This window comes from the organism of the source record quoted next, unplaced genomic scaffold, assembly GCF_019419815.1.
Source record: "Pyrus x bretschneideri cultivar Hongxiangsu unplaced genomic scaffold, Pyrus_bretschneideri_v1 Contig13, whole genome shotgun sequence".
Classification (NCBI taxonomy): domain Eukaryota; kingdom Viridiplantae; phylum Streptophyta; class Magnoliopsida; order Rosales; family Rosaceae; genus Pyrus; species Pyrus x bretschneideri.
This window is the reverse complement of record NW_025999424.1, coordinates 505,876-531,986: the sequence shown is the minus strand read 5'-3', so window position 1 is coordinate 531,986 and position 26,111 is coordinate 505,876. Positions and strand designations below refer to the sequence as shown.

Below are 26,111 nucleotides of genomic sequence, written 5' to 3'. Positions count from 1 at the left end.
AAATAATAAAATTTTCAATATTATTGTCAGATGGCCGTATATAACACTATTAATTAGCGTGTCCTAATATAAATTAACGCATATGGTTGATACAAAATATAATTAGAATATAGTACTAGTACATAAATTCACGTGCTATTACATAAATTAATAAATGATAACATAGAGCTTATTTATAAGTACTTTTTAAAATGACTAAAAACACTTTTAAAGAACATATTTCTGGATTTTAAAAACACTTAAAGTGCTTCCTACAAGAAGCACCAGTTATGTACTTATTGTAGGAAACACTGTAAATATTATTTTTTTCTATGATTTACTTGCATTTTTAGTAGAAATTATTTTCAAAAATATTTTTACAAAAAAAAATTTCAGTCATTTTAGAAACCGTTCTAAACGAGCCCATGATGAGGTGTTAGGTCATACTGAAAAAATTATATATAAAAAAGGGCTAGACAAAAGAAGATTTTTGAACTTCCGGCAACTTCAAGCCAATTGGAGGAAAAAGAAGAAAACAAAGGATTTGACTTAGATCTAATTGACATATAACTAAACAAATTTGTAATTGACATTACATTATTAGGACAATATTTTGTTCAGAATTCACATTCATGTTTTTTTTTTTTTTTGAGTCCAGTCATTCAAATTGATACGCGTTTGTATGCAAGCGTGCTTCTTGCCCAGCTACTTCTACGTATGTAATATTAGCATAACCAAACAGAAAAAGAGAGTAAAACATGAAAGGCTAGGTCAAAGAAAAAGAGTGACAACAATCCATTTCTTGTTTTCTATTCTACTCCATTTTTATTTTCAGTTGCCTCCGGATTCCTTTCCACCAAATTCACCTAGTTCGGGATCTGGACCGTTGAAATTTGATTCAACGGCTATAAACAGGGGGTCACTTTAAAAGTTATAATAACTGTAGTCGTTGGATCAAAATCCAACAGCCTGGATCTCTGATTAGGTGAATTTGGTGGCAAGGGATCCTCCCAGTTGCCCAACCCCTACCCCTTTTTTTTTTAATTTTTTAATACTAGTGTTTTTTTATATTAATTCATCTACACTATAATTAAGAAGAAAAATTCAATTTGAATATGGTAAAAGAGCACATTGTTATAGTCGATATGTTTAAACACATGTATGTGTTACTGATGCGAGAATTATACGCACACAAATTAAACCCTCTTTTTGTCAAATTGTAGTAAAGATGTAAGTAGGGATCGTTCTTAACCGGGGATTAGGAGGGATTGCTAAACACTTGGAAACTGACTTAAAAACTCAAAAACAAAGTTTAAAACACTAAACTTGACTCAAAGAATGCAAAACTAAACACTTAAAACACTAAAACAAACCAAAAGACTCAAACATCACCCAAAACACTCAAAACTGCCTTAAAAACACTTTCTGGGCAGTTTTGAGCACTTTGGTGAATTTGGACGAATTTGTATAACAAATTGAATCAAAACACTTATAAACACAAACTAAAACACTTTCTAACTAATTTGGACATTAAAGTAAAGGGGGATTGAGTTTTTGACGAAATTAACTAAAATGCACAGATTGTATTTAAAAACAGATTGTAAAGATGAATGTGATGGAATTGAATGGATGAGATGGCTAGCTAAGGGGTTCATCTCCACACATGTTACACTTGCATAATAAAAAGATTTCCAATTGCATTTCAATAAACCATGAATTCTCAACGCCCCGGGTTAATTAGGTCCGCTTAAATTAACCGTCAAGTTTTCCTTAAGTTAATGAATTGGATGATTGCATACGACAACCCAAAGCATTCCTCACAAGTTCCCTACATGAATTGCATAATAGAGAAACAAGCAAGAATCATTAAGCAACATGAAAACTATAAGTGTTGACGAGGCATTCGTTACTATGATTGCATGAAACTTATGCCAAGAATTCGTTTAACGCGATTGTTTATAAGCAACCTCCACTACTTGTGAATATAAGTTCGTAACTATTAGGTGAAACTCACTTATATTCTAGCGTCATATTCATGCATGAAAATTAAGCGTATACTCTCAATAAACATACATAAATAAGTTATCAATCAAACAGTTAAACAAATTGAATCCACAACTTATGAAACGCAATTAGAAGTAATCAAATCAAAATGCAAGCATAAACATATATTTCGAATCCCCCCCTAGCCAAGGGGCGGTTTAGTTCCTCATACGTACAAAACAAAGAGAATTGAAATTAAACATTGGAATCGAGGAAAAGAAACACCTAAACATTCCAACAACTCAAACTTGAATTGTATGAACGTTTAGGCACTCTTCTCCTCCTCTTCGTTGTAGCACAAGGTCTAAGGATAGGTTTGGAGGGATGGGGAGTTATGGATGGTGTAGAATGATGTGTTTAGGATAGGGATGGATGTAGGGGACCTCAAGGCTTCTTTTTGGGCAGAAAATATGAAGAATGGTGAAGTATGGATGTGTTATAGAGAGGGGATGAATTTCTGGCGTGAATGGTGAATGAATTGTGTATGAATGGGAATGAATGAATTGTGGCTGCAATGGATGCTTATTTATAGGTGAAAAGGAGGGAATATGACAGCTAGGAACTTGGTGGAAATCTGAAATGGTGATGGGAGATGCATGTGGCTGATTTATGCATGTGATTAAAGGGTAATGACAGCTAGGTTATGATGATGAATGCATGTGCAAAGTTGGATGAATGATTATGGGTGCATGTGGCTGATTTATGGTGCAATGATGAAAGGCAAAGTGCATGTGGCTGATTTGTGAAGGGAATGCATGTGGAATGAATGTGTGAATGATGGCAGATTGTGTATGTGAATGATTAGGGTGAATGTGCATGTGCTTTGACAGCTAGGTTGAATAAATTAAAGGGAGTGCATGTGGCTTGGCTGGAATGATTGGAATGCAATCTGAAATGGGATGTGTTGGTGTGAATTTCTGGTACAAAGGGCCTCCTTTGGTCTTCAATTTCGTCCATCTACTTGGCTTCAAGTATAGCCAATCCATTTAACGCCCCAAACTACTCCAAAATGCACCAAAATGCACCATTTTGCATACTTTGCCCTTAGAACCTGAAAACACACAAAAGAAGCATAAAGGACTAAAATAACTAATGAAACATAACGTAAATGCACGAGAACAAGCCATTTAAGTCGCATGAATATGCTCCTATCAAATACCCCCACACTTATCTTTTGCTAGTCCTCGAGCAAAACAGAAAGAAAAACAAAACAAAACGAAACGAAACAAAACAAGTAAAACACAACCTAAACCTTCTAACAATCGTCTCAGGGATTTCCAATGCACATGACATGTTAAAAATCATCATTCTCACAGATTTTAGTCATCTTCACACTTAAGTACATTCTTAATCATAGTCACCACATACTATTTCACAATTAAGCATTTAAAACCATGTTTTGAATGTAGTAACATGCCTTAGAGAATTTGCTCAATTCCTTACAAGATATGCACTCGATTTTCACTCAGATTTTCTAACTACACACCCTAATCTAGTCATTTGTGAGAAGATTAATGAAAACGAACACTCACATATATATATCACAAAGAGAGCAATTTCTGGAGTTAATAAGCATGTTTAGATATGATCTCATGAATGGAATGCTACTACTTAGACGCGAGAACCAGTGACTCCATAAGCTCATATCAATTCCAAACTCCACATTTTGAAACACATAACACTCAAGATAGAAGTCAAAGGGTTGTAACGGGGCTAGGGTATTGGCTAACAATGAAAGGTGAAGGATAAACAAACATTCTTAAAGCAATAGTGAGCAAAGTATTGAATTAGGCACTTAGAATTCCCTTAAGAACGCAGAAGTCAACTTTGAACACCCAAGGGAAAATCACACAAAACTTAGGGCCATATTCAACTTTTTGGACCCTTTCTTCAACCATCAACGCTCGTGAGTTCATTCTAACTTATTTTCACTCTTTTTTTTTTTTTTTTTTTTTTTTTTTTCTTCTTCTTTTCTTTTTTTTTTTTTTTTGAATCTCAAAACATACATATAAACGTAAGAACAAACTTTTACTCCCCCACACTCATTTTCTTGCATAATGTAACTCAAAAGGAATTCATTTAAGTCATGCTCACTATACTTTAAGAACAAGGGTATAGGAAAGTCCTACTCTAGGCTAGGTGAGGAAAATGTGGGTAAACAAAGAATAAAGGCTAAACAAGGCTCAACGGGGTTAAAACTTACAACATATATGAAATATGGGAAGTAAGGCTATTTGGCTATGGTGGTGGTTACACAACTTCATCTTGATATGTGTTATGCAATTCAATGTCATGCTTTGAATGAAACGGATATAAGTTCTAGCATTTAGTTCTATCATGATATAATTGCATTCTAAGTAGCAACCAAGCAAGGAATAATGAGATCATGCAACAACTTTAGAAAACAAAGAATCACAGATTATAACTCTCCAAAGAAGGTAATGGCTCGAGTCTCACAGGGTTGTAGCGTTTGTTTGAGTTCCTTCCTTCAAGCATGTTACAAAAACGAATTTTTCTTTTATGATTGCATGTGAAGTCATACATTATAACCATAACCAAGCATATACCAAGAGTAAATCAAACTTTTCTCTATGTTTATAACTCTTTTTAACAGTCATGCAATTACAAACCAAATCCTTATCATTGTGTTGGAAGGTATCCTAAGACACAAACACACAAAAACGACTTAAAACACTCTTTTTAGGCTTTTCAAAACATGTTTTTCAAATTTTTATGTGATTTTCGGAGTTATAAAACAAAACATACTAAAACACTCTAAAACATCTTAAAAACACCTTAAAACAGCAAGGAACAACATTTGAAGTTATGGGTGATAAAATCCCACGAATTTGCATCAAATATACTTAGTTACCCCCCCACACTTAAATCAAACATTGTCCTCAATGTTTTAAGCATAGATTCACACAAAACATAAGTAAACACACAAAAAGCAACTAAACATACTAAACATGGCAGAATGTAGTTAACAAAGAGAAGAGTTTAGAGACGCAAATCTGGTTATATAGTGTAAATTCCATCTTCTCCTTGGTAATTGCATTGAGGCTTGGATCTTTGTGATTCCACAGGCTTACTCTTGAACTGCGCTGCTCCCATCGTTGATTTTCCTTTGTGCTACTCTTGAACTGGGCAGCAGGCTTCCTTTGGTCTCCCCCGAAGGTCTGAGCTTCATTCTCTTATCTGTTTCTTTGTTCAATCTCTCCAATTCGTATTGAAGAGGGTTAGAGGATAGCTCAGCAAAGCTAGGTAAGCAACCAGGGAATAGAGTCTAGATAGACTCCAAGTGCCGGCTGATTGCTTCTTTCACTTTGCCATGCAAGTAATAACAAAGACAAAGGAAAAGACAGGGAAAGAGCATGATATGAGATACCTTTGCTTTTGACCTTGATGATATGAGATACCTTTGCTTTTGAAGAAGCGGTGAATGAATCAGCACATGTATTTGTTGTGCTGCTTCCTCCTGGGTCATCTGTACTCCAGGCATCTGGTATCATCTTTGGGGAAGAAGAAAGAATTGAGTGTTTCGAAAGGCTTTGCTGGGAGTGCGCCCTCAGAGGTGAGGAAGAGTCGGGCATTTTCTTCAGGTTTGCCTTGCCATAAAAGATGAAAGTCGACAAATATAGGGATTTCCCAATAGCAAGTGGTGGTACTGTTCTTTTACCCTTGTCGACAAACGTTTTGATCCCGCAAATCCAGCTTTTTGAAATAGTGACGACTCTTCGATCTTTGAAGACGCCTCTTCGATTTCTGAGCAGGCGCTTTCTGAAAAGCAGAGAAAGCGTCGCCGAACTTTGCGCTTGTCGGCTAAAGACGTGTAGTTGTGATGGTGGCCTCCACGTGTCGAACGCGTTTTCTGAAAAAGCCGAGGGAGCGTCGCCGAACTTTACGCCTCAAATTCCGGCTTTTTGAATCGGTGGACGCGTTGCCTTGGCTTTTTATAGAGCTATCGATCACTGCCAACTTACACACTCTGAAGATTTCCCATTCTTGATACTCGTCTCCGGCCCTTTTGAAAATTTACTCCGTCCACCCCTTCTCTTTGAACACTTTTGAAAAATGGCAAACCCATCGAACCTTAGCTTAGAATTGAGTCTCCGCAGTGATACGGGCGTGCCGCGTCAAGGTAACGTATGGCGCCCTTCTTTCTTATCTTCTAACGGTCCTCTTACAGGTGAAGACTCCGTGATGCAGGACGCCACAACAGCTACGATAGTAGCTCGGAACCTCCTCACTCCCAGAGATAGTCAGCTGCTTTCAGGACGGTCCGATGAGTTGGCCGTTCAAGAGTCCCTGGCTCTCAGCGTTCAGTGCGCAGGCTCTGTGTCCAACATGGGCCAACGCCTCCTTGCTCGCTCCCGTCAGGTTGAATCTTTGATGGCGGAGGTGGAGAACCTGAAACAAGAGATCAAACAACTTAAGTACGAGAATAGAACTTTGCATGTGCTTGCCAATAACTATTCGTCGGGCATGAAGAGGAAGCTTGATGAGATGCAAGAATCTCAAGGTCGGATGCAAAGTGACCGTCAACGGCTTGCGTCTTTCTTCCAGGGGCACCTTTTTCCTGGGTCATCCAGCGTTCCGCCAAGTATTGGGGCCTGGAATGCTCTATATCCGATGCCTCCCGCTCCTATGTCTCTCGCTCCGATGCCTCTTGCTCCGATGCCTCCTACTTCGATGCCTCCTGCTTCGATGACTTCCGCTTCTAGAGTTTTGCCTCGTGGTGGGTCTTCACGCAAACAAAAACAAAAACAACCTTTGTGAAGCTCCATTTGTTAGATACATTTGTAATTTCTCGAAAATTAATGAAAAAGCTTTGTTTTATTCACTGTATTGGGTTGCCTCCCAAGTAGCGCTTTCTTTAACGTCTTGCAGCCGGACGAAGAACACAATCATGCCTTAATGGAACCCACGGCATGGAGTTGATCATTGAATGGATGATGATACTTGAAATGTTCCGGCAATGGTTGAATTTCAAGAGTGGGTGCTCTAATCATTGACATCAACAACATATTAGTCAAAAACGACTTTGGATTTTGAGTTGGTGGCTTACCTACATGCTCCAATAAGAACTTAAGTACATCGTCCACGAAATGCTTCTCAAAACATTCAAGAATTGGATCTTTGTATGGAGTGGAATAGAGATCTGTCCTAAGATCCATGTAAACTCTTTCACCAAATTGGATTTGAGTAGGTGCCTGCAATGAAGAATGTAACACACGATTAATTGAAGTGGGAATTGGAATTTGAGTTGGTGGCTTACCTATGGGCTGCAATATTGGCTCTAAAGTTGCAGCACATTCAACAAATGCACAAGGGATGTTTTCATTCAGATTGGACATTCTGAAGGTTGTGGCTGTGTGATCCACTCCAATTTCCTCCTTGATGAATTCAAGATGCTCCTCAACCACTTTTTCCTCGTGAATTGTTGGAAAGGTGTCCAAGATGTCTTTCTTCCCCTCATCTTTCATGGATTGCATGATCCTGCCAGGGAAGGGTGCATTTGGGGGAACAAAGTTAGAAATAATTAAATTTGGAACAACCTTACTTGAATGGGGTGGTGTAGGAATATTGGGAGGTTGCGGCAAGGGTTGTTCTTCCCTTGCCGTGCCTTGTGCATCCTCCTCCTCTTCGAGCAGTAGCAATTCATCCATGGGCTCATCTTCAACCATTTGTTCTTGAATTTGTTCCATGCATTCTGCATTCTGCCTAAATTGACTGTTCCACTCAGCCAACTTTTTGCTTGATAGAAATCCTCAATTGGTCGCCAAAATGCGTCTTGTTGAAATGGTTGAGCTTCCCTGCCCTGCTCCACAGAATTCAGTTGTTGAATAACTTCCTTATAATAATTTGATATACCTGAATTTGGATGTGAAGATTGAGGGGAAGGCTGTGGTGGTGCATATGAATCCTCATATGGTTGCCAATATGTTTCTTGGTGAGTCTCCTTAGCTTGATTTTGTGAACCCTGCACCAAAGAGTTTAATTCATTAAGAATTTGATTATAATCTATTGACGAATTTGAGTTTGGTTGGGCATATTGAATATGAGGTGGCTCCCAATATCTTTCTTGTTGAATATTTTGAGGTTCCCACCACATAGAAGTTGAATGATCACTCCAATCCGAATTGTAAGTATTGGAAAACACGTTATTCCTTGATTGAAGATCAACTATATCAACGTTTTGCATTTGGGACCTTTCCATGAGCTGTGACAAAAGATAAGCATTATCAAGTGCCATGTTGTGCTTCTAAAATCAACAAAATAAAACTAAAAATATATACACACAAACGAAAATAAAACAATCCAAGAGATTAGCAAAGTTGCTAATCCCCGGCAACGGCGCCAAAATTTGATGCGAGAATTATACGCACACAAATTAAACCCTCTTTTTGTCAAATTGTAGTAAAGATGTAAGTAGGGATCGTTCTTAACCGGGGATTAGGAGGGATTGCTAAACACTTGGAAACTGACTTAAAAACTCAAAAACAAAGTTTAAAACACTAAACTTGACTCAAAGAATGCAAAACTAAACACTTAAAACACTAAAACAAACCAAAAGACTCAAACATCACCCAAAACACTCAAAACTGCCTTAAAAACACTTTCTGGGCAGTTTTGAGCACTTTGGTGAATTTGGACGAATTTGTATAACAAATTGAATCAAAACACTTATAAACACAAACTAAAACACTTTCTAACTAATTTGGACATTAAAGTAAAGGGGGATTGAGTTTTTGACGAAATTAACTAAAATGCACAGATTGTATTTAAAAACAGATTGTAAAGATGAATGTGATGGAATTGAATGGATGAGATGGCTAGCTAAGGGGTTCATCTCCACACATGTTACACTTGCATAATAAAAAGATTTCCAATTGCATTTCAATAAACCATGAATTCTCAACGCCCCGGGTTAATTAGGTCCGCTTAAATTAACCGTCAAGTTTTCCTTAAGTTAATGAATTGGATGATTGCATACGACAACCCAAAGCATTCCTCACAAGTTCCCTACATGAATTGCATAATAGAGAAACAAGCAAGAATCATTAAGCAACATGAAAACTATAAGTGTTGACGAGGCATTCGTTACTATGATTGCATGAAACTTATGCCAAGAATTCGTTTAACGCGATTGTTTATAAGCAACCTCCACTACTTGTGAATATAAGTTCGTAACTATTAGGTGAAACTCACTTATATTCTAGCGTCATATTCATGCATGAAAATTAAGCGTATACTCTCAATAAACATACATAAATAAGTTATCAATCAAACAGTTAAACAAATTGAATCCACAACTTATGAAACGCAATTAGAAGTAATCAAATCAAAATGCAAGCATAAACATATATTTCGAATCCCCCCCTAGCCAAGGGGCGGTTTAGTTCCTCATACGTACAAAACAAAGAGAATTGAAATTAAACATTGGAATCGAGGAAAAGAAACACCTAAACATTCCAACAACTCAAACTTGAATTGTATGAACGTTTAGGCACTCTTCTCCTCCTCTTCGTTGTAGCACAAGGTCTAAGGATAGGTTTGGAGGGATGGGGAGTTATGGATGGTGTAGAATGATGTGTTTAGGATAGGGATGGATGTAGGGGACCTCAAGGCTTCTTTTTGGGCAGAAAATATGAAGAATGGTGAAGTATGGATGTGTTATAGAGAGGGGATGAATTTCTGGCGTGAATGGTGAATGAATTGTGTATGAATGGGAATGAATGAATTGTGGCTGCAATGGATGCTTATTTATAGGTGAAAAGGAGGGAATATGACAGCTAGGAACTTGGTGGAAATCTGAAATGGTGATGGGAGATGCATGTGGCTGATTTATGCATGTGATTAAAGGGTAATGACAGCTAGGTTATGATGATGAATGCATGTGCAAAGTTGGATGAATGATTATGGGTGCATGTGGCTGATTTATGGTGCAATGATGAAAGGCAAAGTGCATGTGGCTGATTTGTGAAGGGAATGCATGTGGAATGAATGTGTGAATGATGGCAGATTGTGTATGTGAATGATTAGGGTGAATGTGCATGTGCTTTGACAGCTAGGTTGAATAAATTAAAGGGAGTGCATGTGGCTTGGCTGGAATGATTGGAATGCAATCTGAAATGGGATGTGTTGGTGTGAATTTCTGGTACAAAGGGCCTCCTTTGGTCTTCAATTTCGTCCATCTACTTGGCTTCAAGTATAGCCAATCCATTTAACGCCCCAAACTACTCCAAAATGCACCAAAATGCACCATTTTGCATACTTTGCCCTTAGAACCTGAAAACACACAAAAGAAGCATAAAGGACTAAAATAACTAATGAAACATAACGTAAATGCACGAGAACAAGCCATTTAAGTCGCATGAATATGCTCCTATCAGTTACCATTGTGAATAATATTGGCTTCACTACAATTGTGAATAAATTTATGCTTTAAACACTTTGCAGCCAATGTCCAAAACTTTTTGGCTATGACCGGAACTAATCATATTATAAATTATTACATATTTGTAAAAAAAATAATCATGAAATTAGATAATTTAATTATCAAATTGTATGGTTGGTATACCATTTATTTACTTACTCCAATTAATTGACTAAATAACTTTAAATTTATTATAAATAATTGTACATAGTGATTTAAGAATGATTTTAATCGTGAATAAGAAGCGTTATGAGTCGGCGATGGAGTGTTTCAAAGAGGAATTAATTCAGAAATTTGTAAGCCAAGCATTGTTGATTGTTTATTTGCCAATTGGCTTGGGACTGAAAGGCCCCTTTTTAAGTTTCTTCAATGTAAATGATTAAATTATGATCAACAAGTGCGGACTGGCATCAGGTTGGTGAGATACAAATAAATAATTCGAAAATGGTACCATACCCGCATTTTTTTAATTTTGTACTTACCCACATTTAAATGCGGGTAAATGTGGGACAATGCCAACATTTAAATATTGTGCATTCAGGTTCTAGACTTCCAAATTCACTCGTATTTCAAAAAATACACATTAAGGGCCTTTCAATTATTTTTACTATAGATTTCCCCTGTGTCCATCAAATATTTGGTGTAGTGTCTATTAGGCATATGAAACATTAAGGCACCACTCAACATATTGCGTCAAGAACACTTGATGAATTCTCCCGATAGTAATTATCAGATTGCTTCGACATATGTGAATATCTATTGACATGTACGCAATATAATAACACGTCAACAACAAATCCATCGAGTATTAGAAGAAATAAACTTTTTGCGCGTTTTTCGCTATGCTTCTATTACAAATCTCAGACTTTTAACACTGCCCCAACGTCCGAAATCTGGATCCCCTACAGATGACAACCCATTTATGCAAATGCGATGGATTATTATGGTTTCTTCTCTTATCAATAAATCCAAACTCAAACTTAAGGGTACATTGCACAAAATAAAAACTAATTAATTTAGAAATATATAGATAGCAACTCACGACTCGTAAAGCTCTCGCGAGGCTCCTCCAATGTAGTGAATGTTCGAATCTCCATAATCATAAATAGTTTAAATAAAATATGCTATTGTGAAAAAAAAAATAAAATTCAGATATGCAAACTCTCAAGAGCCACAAATTCGGAAGAGGATTTTTGTTCCCCTTTAATTTCTCTTCCTTTTGTTTTACTAAAAAAAAAAAAAAAAAAAATCTTTTTTTTATTTTTATTTTTAATATTTGAACAGTTACAATTAAGTTATGTTAATATTTTATATTAATTTTTTATAACGATAAAAAGATAAAGGAATTGGTTTCGTTCCGAACTTTAATGTCTGGAGCTTAGGAATCAATTTATCTAGGCCGTACAAATTCAATTCAACGGTCCCCATGAACTCATTTTCCTTGCCACCACACAAAACCAACGGCTCTGACTTCTTTTACACACTAATCAACGACCCAGATGATTTGATCTCTAGGCTCCAGACACTAAGTTCTGAAGCGGATCCAATTCTAAGGATAAAAAATAAAGGGTAAATTAAATTTTACCTCCTTGGGTTTGGGTGCAATTGCAACCTTATGCAACATCTTTAAAACATTTCAATCTCATACACAAACTTTTATTTTCTTGCAGTTTCATACATCTGTTAGTTAAACCACTAGTTTTACCGTTAAGTGATGACGTGGCAAATGAATGACCCACATATTTGATGACGTGGAGTATAAAAAATAATTTGTTAATAAAAAAAAGTTTAAACAAAAAATTAAATTAAAACAAAACAAAAAGAGGTCCACCTCCTTCTCCCACCCGAGACCTCCATCACCATTTCTTTCTCTCTCCAATGTCTATACAGAGTTCAAAGATGTGTGCAAAGCTACTGCATTTTCTCCCATTTCTCATCACCCTACTGCCCCCTATCACTTTTCCTTAGATCACGGATGATAAAACCCGACCCGAAATCCGAAACCCAAAACCCAATTGCTTGTTCGAGTTCTGGAGCTCAATTCGAAGGACCAAGTTGGAAACTTTCCCGAAAACCCATAGGGGATTGGAAAATCGTGGCCTTTTCTGAATTGGGTTTTTGGAGATTTCTCTGTTTGACCATTTTTTTGGGAAAGCTCGGGACTTTTTCTTCAGCTGACTTCGCTCTCCTCCGTGTTATTCGGCTGCTAAGTTTGACTGTGAAAAATCCACCACCGCCACCCATCCCATGCAATCACCATGTTAATCTTCCCCCCACAATCCCTGAACACCATTCCTAGATTTTCCAAAATTTTTTTTTTCTAATTCTTTTTCTTCCCCTAATCTCCTTAAAATTTTCTCTTAGTTTTTGCTCTCAATCCAAAAAAAAAAAACCCCATTAAATTTTCTAGATCCGAAGCTGAGTTTGCATCTGAATTAACTTCCCCTTTCGACTGGGTCGTGAGGAGGGGTCGAGATCGAGAGCCCTCTCTGTGCTCATGCCTTTAATCTTAGGTGCAGCCACCTCTACCGCGACACCCGACTGGAAGACCCATGGAGAAAACCCTAAAAGACGAACCTCGCAGGAAGGAATCGGCCTCATCAACTCGTGGTGGTGAACGAAAGATATTCGGACCTAGACTCGTTGCTGCAGCGGTTGGGTGGCAAGGACGATCGTCGCCGGTGTCGAATGAGTCAATCAACGCCGTGCCGTGTGTCAAGATTTGGGAATCATATATTTGGTTTCAAATTATTGGTCGTGCAAATTTCAACTTTGATAATCTGGAACTATTAGGGATTAAGAGGGGGAGATTTAAGAGGGGGAGGATTGACATAGTTGTACGGGATGGGTGGTGGTGGTGGAGAAAGAAGGAGATGGTGATGGAGGTCTCGGGTGGGAGAAGGGGGTGGGCCCCTTTTTGTTTTGTTTAAATTGTTTTTTGTTAACAAATTATTTTTTTATACGCCACGTTATCAAATATGTAGGTCATGCATTTGCCACGTCATCATTTAACGGTCAAACTAATGGTTTAATTAACGGATGTATGAAATTGCAATAAAATAAAATTTTGTGTATGAAATTGAAATGTTTTGAAGATGTTGTATGAGATTGCAATTGCACCCAAATCCGAGGGGGTAAAATGTAATTTACCCAAAAACAAATTGTGAGAGGAAGAAAGCAAAGGTGATAGGAACAGGACGAAGGAATCTTGCTTCCACAAATCCACCTACCCAAAACGCTTCAGAGCGCAAATCCAACGGTATTGTGCTCCATTTGTGTTCGACTGAATTTGACAAACCCCACAACCCTCCATTAATTGTCCACTCTCACAAACACATGGCGAGCTCCTCCATCGTCGCCTTCAACCCCCTAACAGGGCGGAAAGCGCACCAACCAGCAGCCGGATTCCCGCCTAAATCACGTCCAAGGCAAGTATCAAGTCCAAATTTTGGGAGTGTGAATTTTCGAAAACCCCAATCTGTAGTTTTAACTGATTGCGTATCAAGATTGATTTGATTATTCTAAAAAAGAATTCAATAGTTTTAACTGATTGCGTAGGTTGGTTTAAGTGGCATCTCATTGGATACAGATCCTCATTCCGTAAGTGGTGGCTACAAACGTCGGCTTGCCTTGGCAATTCAACTAGTAATACCTTAGATGTAAACACAAATGCATACACCAAAATGACAACGTGATATATATTAGATAACACTTCAACCATGTGCTTTGATAAAGTTCAGTCTTATAAATCTGGTTATTGCTTTGGCATGAAATCACTCATACGTGCCAATTGACCTCAATCTCTTCAAAATAGACTTAAGCCAAAGTTCCAGCTGTGCTCTGGCTTCTGGCTTCAAAACTTAGGTTTCTAGGTTTTATCTGGCAAACCATATTGTTTGATTCTTCGTTTTTGTAATTTGGTATTTTGTTTTACTTTTATCTTCTTCTTATTCCTCATTTTTATTTTTTATTTTTTATTTTTTTGCTGATGTTTAACTTTTATTTGATCAGATTGGAAGGCACGTGCAGATGTTGTGAAGCTTCTCAAGCATCTAAAGAAATTCTAAAAAAATCTGTTATGAAAATTGGGATAATGATGAGTGGTTTCTTCTAACATGGGAATACTTTTTATTTTATTTTTAATTTTTAAGTAGGGCATGTTATATTAACCTGGCTGTGAGGTTGCTATAAAAATCAGCGAAATTTATGTTCATATAATTACTAACTTGCCCATATTTTTTAATTGAGTTCAGTTTTGATGAGGGGGTTTGTTGGTCCTAAAAAACTACAAAGCCTAATTGGCGCGCAGACCAAGTAATTAATAAGCTAACTACGTCATTCGGTTGTGTACGGGGCATGCCAACTCGTCGGCCGAGGAGTAAAATGTGTTGATGTTGCATTCGACTGTGGCCGAGGAAGGAACATGCCTCGGCCTTCGGGTTCTAAAGCCTAAAGACAAGGTTGCTAGTTCTGAGAAGCTCAATATCAAATTCAATTTTCAATGCGCCAAATGTTATAACCTGTAACACCTCACTTCGCCGAGATGGCTAATGAGATGGCATCTGCCAATAAGGATTCGAAAATCCTTCTCGACCGAGACTTGGATAGATAACCAGTCAGCCTCGACGCAGTGCTATTTATCCAAACTAAAGGTGCTTCAGGAATGACTGATTCTACAACAACAGTGATGTTTATTCAAACTGAAGATGTCACCGGTTGCCTTCACAATGCTGTTTATCCAAATTGAAGGTGTGTTGGCAGAAAAAGAAAATAAAAAAATCTCCAGATGTTTGAGAGGTTTGCACAGGACAATTTGTGTGTTGAATTGGAAGGGCCCCAAATGTTATCTGCGATCCTGTATTTATAGTAGCTGTCTTTTGCTTGGCACGGCTTGATAGCTTTGTAGAGTCCAATTGTCGCTCTAACTTTGTAGAACATCACTTGACTCAAACTTGTGTCCTATCAACTTAGCTGTCTAATGTCTCCAAGATATGATAAAGGCTATCTCTTAATTTTCCTTGAAAAGATTAAATATATCTTCCCACATGCGTGGCCTGACTAAATGAATGCATCCTATTCCAACCGAAACTTCTCTTTCTCCACTATATTGGTCCAAGTGCAACCATGCATGCATGATAATTAAAATACCATGGTTGATAGTTTTGCATTATTTGCGAAACCACCCTAATCACATCACATCACCTCATTTTGACTAATCCAAAAGGCATATCTACATGTTGATCCTCCAATATTAATTGCATCCTTGTGGTATTGTTCCACGGGGTTCTGCATGCAAGATACGACTCTAATGCTGCACGGCATTTCACATAACCTCTTCTGCATAGAGCTTTACGCGTATCACAACTCTGTACACTTTAAGGATATTTTTCAAGATAATTACTATGATAAAAAAAATTAAAAAAAACAATAGTAATGTTAAGAAAAATCTCTAATCATCCAACGGCCTCGATTATTTCAGTCGATGGTGTAATTTTAGGTCCAAACATTGCCCTCAGTTTCCTTAAATTTCGGCTTGCAAGCCGAATGGTTAAGGAAATTAAGTCTCTCCAACCAATCAAGAGTACTTCGACTGTCCAACCAATCAGGAGTACTTCGACCGTCCAACCTATCAGGAGTACTTCGAGCATCCAACCAATTAGGAGTACTTCGATTGTCCAGCCAATCAGAAGTACTTCAACCGTCTACTTATCAGGCCGAGAGGAACCTATCGCTGTGCACTTGATTCTTAGTAACTTGTCGGGAGAACATGGTCATGGCTTCTTTTGACCAAAGAACAACCCATGGTCAAAGATAAGTGATAAACAATCAGGCCCAATTTTTTTCTCGACCTCCTCGAACAATATGTCCTCCAGCGTGTAGTAAAAATTGGTCACGTCAAGCCGCGGTAGATCTTTCGTGAAAGGCGGGTCGAGGTCAAGAAAAATCTTCAACTCGGCCTACTTATATATATGTATATATATATATATACCTCAACGTGTTGGCCAAGCTCGCCCAAAAAACTTTCGTCTTTCTAATGGCTTCTGACAACTTGGAAGCAAATCATGATTCCTCACGCTACAACATGTCCATAGGCTGAAGCCTATATCTAATTAAATATCCTTCTTTTTCCCTTTTTCACTTCTACCAAAAGAAAATAGTAAAACCACTTTTGTTGAAGAAGAAGTTTGCCATCACCAGGAAAAACTTTGCATGCACGCATCCAAGGGCCTGCAACATTAGCAACCGAACCTACCTGTCCCAATCACTGTCAAGCTGGATGGTAAAACCACTTTTGTTTTCCTTTTTACTAACTAGAGCCAAAATCAATCTTGCTGAGCTCGGCTAAAAAAAAAAAAAAAAATTACCTCGGCCCAGACAACCGAAAGTTGTATATAGTTTTGTATGAGGTCAGGTGAATGAGGTCCTCGTTGCCCCCTATTTTCTTATGCAACATCGGCTCAAATAGCTAGATGGATAAGAATATATAATTTATTCTCTTTTATTCTTTTTTTTTTTAAAAAAAAAAAACAAAAGAAAACGAAGGTGGCCGAACTATAAAGAGGAGGAGGCCAACGATGTTTTATTCTGAGCTGAGACCTTTTTATATTAAAATTTTCAATGTGATTTTTTACAGGGCCGAATAAAAAATCATTCCCAAATACTTTTGACTTAGCGAAATATTTTTTTATCATCGGCTGCCGAATGTGTTGAACAATTATTATGCCCCCGGGCATAATAATTTCGCCAATTTCGGCTTTCAACTCGAACAACTTAGCCAAACAGGATTTCTCCATACCGGCTTTATCACCAATAATCATATCAATTGGCATAGTTTTGGCGTCTAAAACCATGTCTCCAATTACCATATCAATTGATATGGTTTTATGGTTTGAGATCACTCCTCTGACGAATCATTTTCTAAGTCAATTTTTGGCTCATAAACTTGAATATTTTCTTTTAGGCCTACCACACTTTCAATCTCGACCGAAAAAATAGGTGGCCTTTATTCTTTGATCAAATTAACAATTTTCTTAGATCGATGTCTGATTACGGCCGGAGCGAAAAATTGCCCCTTGTCTTTTCAACCAACCATTCCTCAAATGGAATCGATTTGTAGTCGAAAACGTAAGTAAAATATTCTCCATCTAGCCAGTCATTAAATCGAGCCCTATCTTCGTCTAACCATTGCTCTTGTAGGATAACAAGAGTTTTTATTCTCAACATGTAAGCAAATGACTTTTGCATCTCTCTATGGCCACGAAGAACTTTTTCCACTTCCAAAGATCTTTTTCGTTCCTTATTGTGTTTTTTCAATTCCTTTAGGAGCTCGTACAATCGATTACATTGAGCCAAATTGGAATCTTGATATATCATATGAACTTCGTAGTTTTAGCACTGGGTCCCACCGGGCGTGCCAAAATGTTGGTCCTAAAAAACTACAAAGCCTACATGGTGCGCAGGCCGAGTAATTAATAAGCTAACTACGTCATTCGGTTGTGTGCGGGGTGTGCCAACTCATCGGTTGAGCTTGGCCGAGGAGTAAAATGTGTTGATGTTGCGTTGAGCGCATTGTTGACTTCTTGATCTTGCGACTGCGGCCGAGGAAGGAACACTCCTCAGCCTTCGGGTTCTAGAGCCTAAAGACAAGGCTGCTAGTTCTGCGAAGTTCAATATCAAATTCAGGTTTCAATGTGCCAAATGTAGTAACCTGTAACACCTCACTTCGCCGAGATGGCTAATGAGATGACTTCTACCAATAAGGATTCGAAAATCCTTCTCGACCGAGACTTGGATAGATAATCGGTCGGCCTCGAGGCAATGTTGTTTATCCAAACTGAAGGTGCTCTGGGAACGGCTGATTCTTCCACAACAGTGTTGTTTATCTAAACTGAAGATGTCACCGGTTGCCTTCACAGTGCTGTTTATCCAAACTGAAGGTGTGTTGGCGGAAAAAGAAAATAAAAAAATCTCAAGATGTTTGAGAGGTTTACGCAGGACAATTGTGTGTTGAATTGAAGGGGCCCCCAAATGTTGTTTGCGACCCTGTATTTATAGTAGCTGTCTTTTGCTTGGCACGACTTGATAGCTTTGTAGAGTCTAATTGTCGCTCTAACTTTGTAGAACATCACTTGACTCAAACTTGTGTCCCATCACCTTAGCCGTCCAAGGTCTCCAAGATATGATAAAAGCTATCTCTTAATTTTCCTTGAAAAGATTAAATATATCTTCTCACATGCGTGGCCTGACCAAATGAATGCATTCTATTCCAACCGAAACTTCTCTTTCTCCATGGTTGATAGTTTTGCATTATCTGCGAAACCACCCTGATCCCATCACATCATCTCATTTTGATTAATCCAAAAGGCATATCCACATGTTGATCATCCAATATTAATTGCATCCTTGTGGTATTGTTCCACGTGGTTCTGTATGCAAGATACGACTCTAATGCTGCACGGCATTTCACATAACCTCTTCTGTATGGAGCTTTACGCGTATCACAACTCTGTACACTTTAAGGATATTTTCAAGATAATTACTATGATAAAAAAAATAAATAGTAATGTTAAGAAAAATCTCTAATCATCCGACAGCCTCGATTATTTGAACCGATGATGTAATTTTAGGTCCAAACAGGATTACAATGATAATTTCCTGAAAGTTTTAGTTGACAACCAAAATTTTATTAATAGGATGTGTGGATGTGCATATAGACGTACACACAATTGGTAAAAGTTAAAGCGTAGACGAACAGAAGTTGCCTTTTGAACTGGAGTAAGTTCAATTGGATCTTGCATTAGTTGGAGCATATGTCGCGCGTCCAACAAGGACTAAATTTAAAATTATATAATCCTTAATTAATTAACTTTGATCGAATCATGAAAAGTAATTTAGGGCTGGTTTCATGGTTTTCTAGTGCATAATATAGGGGTTATATATATGCGCGCAAACAGAATTTCCTCTCCGAAGGTCCCATGAAATAGCTAGTTTAGCATAAATATGTAAAATATTGTTCACTATTAACATTTTTTTTTTTAATCTCGACGGTATGAAGAGAATTTTTATTAATTTAAAAAAAAAAATACACCCAGTCAAACATTTATGTCATACATAATGCAGCATTCATATATTATTTTTAACATCAAGCCATCTCCCCAATGTGAATATATGGCTAATCCACCATAGATAAGACCCAAGTAACAGCTAGGAAAAAAAGGGGTGAAGAATCACATAAAAGAACGCATCCGAGGTCTTGTTAGAGACTGTGCCCCATCCACAAATATTGTTGTGCCTGTCATGTACCGTGAATCATCGCTGATTAAATATATGACAGTTGAAGCCAGATCGTTTTTAACATCAAGCCATCTCCCCAATGGAGCTGCCTCCATCACCTGCTTCTTCGCTCTCTCTATTCCCACAGAAATTGGAAATTCGTCTTGTAGATGCAAACCACGGGCAATAGCGTTGACCCTAATCTGGTATCGTCCAATCTCCAGGGCTGACGTCTGAAAATAGCAACAGGAGAAATTTTCAAAATATTCAACTAAAATGAAACGTAAAAAGTAAAAGCGCAGTGTACTATGAGTTGAGATATGCAACAAGCAGTTCAAAATGCACTAAAGTTTTCAAGGTATGCAACTGAGGCATCTTGAATTGAACTTACAATCTCAAAATACAATAACAACGTGGTAAAAACTGTTCAACGCTTATGCCTTTGGTGTGTAAATTGTAATGTTGTATTGGGAGATGCCAAAACAACGACACCTTACAAGGTTGTCCCAATGATGATACACCTAAAAGTGTAGAACTGATATGAAGAAGAACGACAGAAGTTCAAGTACTTCAAAAGCCCTACAGTCTACAAAGTACTAGCAGCTTCTTGACTGATCAAAACTTTAGGACTATGCTCGCAAACTCAATGAGACTTCTCCTCATCCATGTGGCAACTTATATTTCTCTACTGTTACCCTTTTCTATCTTTCTTGAATTGACCCAACACCATCCAACACATAAGCAATTATTCTGCCAGCTAACCATCCCACAATAAGACGTGGTAAAAATCAATCATGATCATGAGACATCTCAATGTATCTCCTTAAAAATTCATTTGATTCTGGTTATGTCGAGCCACCTAATGTGAGATCAATCACATAAAACCCTCCAAGGTTGCAAATTTGGTTTTCGTGTACAGATATGAATGGTTGGGATAGTTTTGACTCCTGACTGATAGTATAAAAGTTCATTTTCCAAATTACTCAGAAAACATATGCAGCAGCAGTTATATCAGAGTGTATGTACACGAATGAATACAATAAACATACCCTAGCTAGCTGCTGAAGGCCTGCAGAACATGCACTATAAGCAGCAGCTCCTGGATAAAGCCCTCTTTCGGCTCCAATTATCGAGGTCAAGAACACGATTGAACCTCCTGACTTGTGATCTCGCATTCTTCTGCCAACAGCGTTTAACAGAAACCACGCAGACATAAAGTTAATCTTCAATATCTTTTTGAATTCACCTTCAGCTAATTGTAGCTGGTCTTGCATTTTTCCTGTTAAAAAAACCAGTAATGATCACTCTGCTTAGGTTCAATTAATCTGCAACAAACTGTACATATGCACATGACGAAAAAGAGGCTAAACACGAGATAGTGAAGAACGTCCGTGTGTATATACAGAAGAAGCCCTTAAGGGAAGGGATCCATTTTTCAAAAAAATGGGAACATCTTCTTGACCATTAGATTTGGTTTTAATGAAATCCCGTGGTTGAGATTCTGTGGCATGTGGTTTAATCTCAACCACAAAATTGCATTAAAGCCAAATCTAAAGGTTAAGATGTGTCCTTATTTTTTTTTTTTAAATGAGGATCATTTCCCTTAGAAAGCCTGTATATATATATATGTATGTATGTATGTATGTATATATGTATATATTCATATTTTATAATCCTAATACTTCCAAACTATACCAAGGGAGAATAAAAAAGATGAATAAAGATGCCAAATTGGAACAATTTCTTATCAACACTTTACAGGAATGTAGTCCCAAGTATTACTCCTCGCCTCGTTTGGCACACATTATTGATTTGGATTGGATGACTCGCTAAATTCAATGTTCTTTGAAGCGAAAATCATCTTTTAAATTATCTCCGACCGAGAGAAATTGGATTAGAGCAGTCATGAAAGAAACTTATACCTTCGTAAGCATAGCAATGCACAAAGGCATCCAAATTGCCCAAGATGTTGCATGCCTTCTCCACCGCCTCATCAAAAGTTCCCTCCCTCTCGTCCTCGATGTCCACGTCCACCACCTCCACCGGCGCCACCGCACCCTCCAGTGAGCCCGTTATTTTCTGCACACTACCCCGTAGGCAGCTCTCCTTCCCCATCAACACCAACCTGCTTATTCAGAACACAAACAAACAAACAAACCAAAAAAATCAAATCTTTCATACACAGAACAGAATAAATCTCAAAACCCATTTGTCAGATTAATCACAAAATGCACCCCAAATGGAATCCGACCCAGAAAACCCGAAATTCAAAATTTCACATTTGATTCAGCCCATGGAGATTTAATCACCTGCAGCCGCGTTGGACCAGAGAGAAGGCGATGCTCTCTGAAATCTCGTCACCATTGGAGGTGAGCAGGACTTTCTTCGCAGGAGGACTCCCCATTTGTTGGCTGATGAGGTTGCTGTGCCGACACTCTTATATACTAAACAGAATTGAATTAACAAGAGGTTGGAGTAAACTGAAAATAATTAAAATAGGTTTGCAGTAAGCTGAAATAATAAAAAAAGTTTGGTGTGTAATAAGATGTGAAAAACGTGCGGAGTTAGATTCTTGGAGGACGCGGGAACCGAGGAAGAAGATGGATATTTTGGGGCACGGGTTCGACAAAAAATTATATGGCCAAAATGCCTCCCAGCCAAAAAAAAATCAAAAGTAGCAAAAAAGAATGCATAAAATAATATAAAAGTAATTTTGTAATTTTAACAGTCCTTTTTTTAATAATTAATTTTTTGATGCAGATTTTTTTTTTCTTTTTTCATAATTAGTACATTGCAATAGACTAACAATAATATGATTCAATTTATTTATTTTTAAACACATTTGAAACATCTTAAGAGGCATGTAATGTTGGTTATAAAAAAAAGTTTTTCACATGCGGATAATAATGTGATTAAATTAATTATCAAATTATTGTTTTTTTTTTTTTAGCAAAACATATTATCTACACTAAGGGGGAGAAGGTGGGTTTAGCCTCACAATGGGCTATCAATAATGTGATTCAATCAATTGTTTATTAAATATTATTTTCTCTATTCTTAATGTAAATTCTATAGAGACCAATTTTATTATGTGAATTCAGCTGCTTTAATTGATTTATGAAGGGTTTCTTCTAGCATGATCTAAAATTATTCATTTATTTCAAATATTTGACTTTCCTTTTGTCAATTTACGCATATAAATACATTTAAAATATGTAAGTCGCGCGTAACACGCCTTGATTCAAAACCATATCGTTCATGGTGTATCTTCGTTAGGGATAAAAACATCAAACAAACATCATTGACTGAATATGGGATGAAAACCGTAACAGTACCATACCAAAATATGTAAAGTTCGGACCTAATATTCATGAATAAATGAGTCAAAATGCGAGAAGGTTTAAGTTCAAATTTTAAAAATGACGAAATTACAATAAATTTATTCTCACTGGCGTAAATCAATAAAGGAATGAAGGTAAATCAATACCGAATCAATAGATAACAACACCAAGCCATTAGCTTATTGTTTCCATTCTTCGGTCTATATTACCTAATGGTCAAATATTTCTTTTCTGCATGCACCACAAATACAAATTTCCAATCAAATATAGACACGTGGCGAAGTAATATTTTGTGGTGGTAAGTTCGTGGTGTTTGTTTGGTGGTGGCGGTGGTTGTGACCGGACTGGTTTTCAAGCAGTCGTAAGATGTATGGAAGCTGCACAGAAACTTTTTGCGAAGGCTTGTTGAAGATGACCTTGACCTTTTGACCCAACTGACCCAAGAATCAGCCGGACTTTCGGTCAAACGATAGCATTCGCAAATTACTAGGTAAGTACTAAATAGCAACAATTTATACATAAATTTCTCTCTTGATTTTGACTCAAGCACTATTTTATTTGGTGACATCCAATTAAATTTCGTATTAGCAAAAGAGGTTATGAATTCAACTCTTATATATTATGAAAAGGAACTCAAATCTTATGAAAGGTAGTGGTTGTACGAATAGAAAAGAATAAACTCCATTTACACAAATACGTAAGATTCTGACGAAAAGAATCAATTTTAAGTGTTATTGCTACAGTGTCATATATATAGTATTACTAATTTGAGTGTTATAATATGAATTAACACACATAGTTGATTCGACGCAAAACTAGAATATAATATCAGTAAACAAATTCATGTACTATGACACAAGTTAATAGATAATAACATGAGACTCGTTTGGAAATGTTTTTAAAATGACTGAAATCATTTTTGGAGAAAATATTTATGGGTTCCAAAAATACTTAAAGTGTTTTATACAAGAAGTGCCAGTTATGTACTTCTTATATGAAGCATTTAAGTGTTTTTTTTTTTTTAGGACACACTTGCATTTTTACTAAAGAGTGGTTCTAAAGATATTTTCACAAAAAAATACTTTCAGCCATTTAAAAAATAGGAGTGAGGATCCTCACCGGATCTTCTTTGTGAGGATCTCGAAGATCTTCAAATCACATCCGTTCATCGTACATTGTGCAGTCAGAAATAATTGTAATTTTTTTAAAATTGAATATAAACAGTACCTAACGAAAACTGACCGCACGATTTATGATGAACGAATGTGATTGAAGGATCCAACAAAGATCCTTTCTCTAAAAATAGGTCCAAACGAGCCCATGATGAGGTGTCAGGTGATACTAAAAAAACGTTACATAAAAAGAGGCTAGACAAAAAGAGAGCGAAACAAATTTGTAATTGACATTACATTATTAGGACAATATTTTTGTTCAGAATTCACATTCATGGTTTTGTTTTTTTTGAGTCCAGTCGTTCACATTGATACGCGTTTGTATGCAAGCGTGCTTCTTGCCCAGCTACTTCTACGTATGTAATATTAGCATCACCAAACAGAAAAAGAGAGCAAAACATGAAAGGCTAGGTCAAAGAATCCATTTCTTGTTTTCTATTCTACTCCATTTTTATTTTCAGTTGCCTAACCCCTACCCCTTTTTTTTAATTTTTTTTAATACAAGTGATTTTTTTTATTAATTCATCTACACTATAATTAAGAAGAAAATTTCAATTTGAATATAGTAAAAGAGCACATTGTTATAGTCGATCTATTTAAACACACGTAGGTGTTACCAATACCATTGTGAATAATATTAGCTTCACTATAATTGTGAATAAATTTCTACTTTAAACACTTTGCAGCCAATGTCCGAAACTTGGTGGTTATGACCAGAACTAGTCATATTATAAATTATTACATCTATGTAAACTTTTTTTTTATAAAATTAGATAATTTAGTTCCAATTAATTGACTGAATAACTTTAATTTTACTATAAATAATTGTACATAGTGAGTTAAGAATGATTTTAATCATGAATAAGAAGCGTTATGAGTCGGCGATGAAGTATTTCGAAAAGGAATTAATTTAGAAATTTGTAAACCAAGCATTGTTGATTGTTTATATGCCAATTGGCTTGGGACTGAAAGGGTTGTTTATTTGCCAATTGGCTTGGGACTGAAAGGCCTTTTTTTAAGTTTCGTCAATGTAAATGATTAAATTATGATCAACAAGTGCGGGCTGGTATCAGGTTAGTGAGACACAAATAAATAATTAGAAAATGGTACCGTACCCGCATTTTTTTAATTTTGTACTTACCCACATTTAAATGCGGGTAAATGTGGGACAATACCAACGTTTAAATATTGGACAAGAAGGCAACACTGATCGATGTGCGCATTCAGATCAAGGTGGTTTTAGACTTTTAAAATCACTTGGGACCTTTCAATGTGTTCATCAAATATATAGGGTAGTGCCTACTAGGCATATGATATATCTTGGCATCACTCAACATGTTGAGTCAAGAATACTCGATAAATTATCTCGATAACACTTATCAAATTGATTCGACATATGTGGATATCTGTTGACAAGTACGCAATATGATGACACGTCAACAATAAGCCCATCAAGTATTAAAAGTAATGTCTCAACGAATAAATTGAAAACTTTTTGTACATTTTCGCTATGTTTCTATCAACTCAAACTTTTAACACTGAAACCTCCAACGTCCGAAATCCAGATCCCCTACAGATGACAACCCATTTATACAAATGCAATGGATTGCTACGGTTTCTTCTCTTATCTATAATTCCAAACTCAAACTTAGGGTACATTATACAAAATAAAAACTAATTAATTTAGAAATATATGGATAGCAACTCACGACTCGTGAAGCTCCCGTGACTCCTCCAATGTAGTGAATATTTGAATCTCCAAAATCATAAATAGTTTAAATAAAATATGCTATTGTGAAAAAAATAATAAAATTCAGATATTCAAACTCTCAAGGACTACAAATTCGAAAGATGATTTTTTTC

General features: G+C 36.8%; 1 protein-coding gene across 1 annotated transcript; it reads right to left on the bottom strand.

The window, feature by feature from the left end:
- Positions 1-19,509: 19,509 nt before the first annotated feature.
- On the bottom strand, positions 19,510-22,313 carry LOC103936791 (levodione reductase-like). Its single transcript, XM_009346662.3, has 4 exons — positions 22,045-22,313; positions 21,658-21,860; positions 20,785-21,014; positions 19,510-19,968 (listed from the first exon to the last, which is right to left on the bottom strand). The coding sequence occupies exons 1-4, from the start codon at positions 22,137-22,139 to the stop codon at positions 19,690-19,692; spliced, it is 807 nt and encodes a 268-aa protein (XP_009344937.2). The 5' UTR covers positions 22,140-22,313; the 3' UTR covers positions 19,510-19,689.
- Between the last annotated feature and the right edge of the window lie 3,798 nt (positions 22,314-26,111).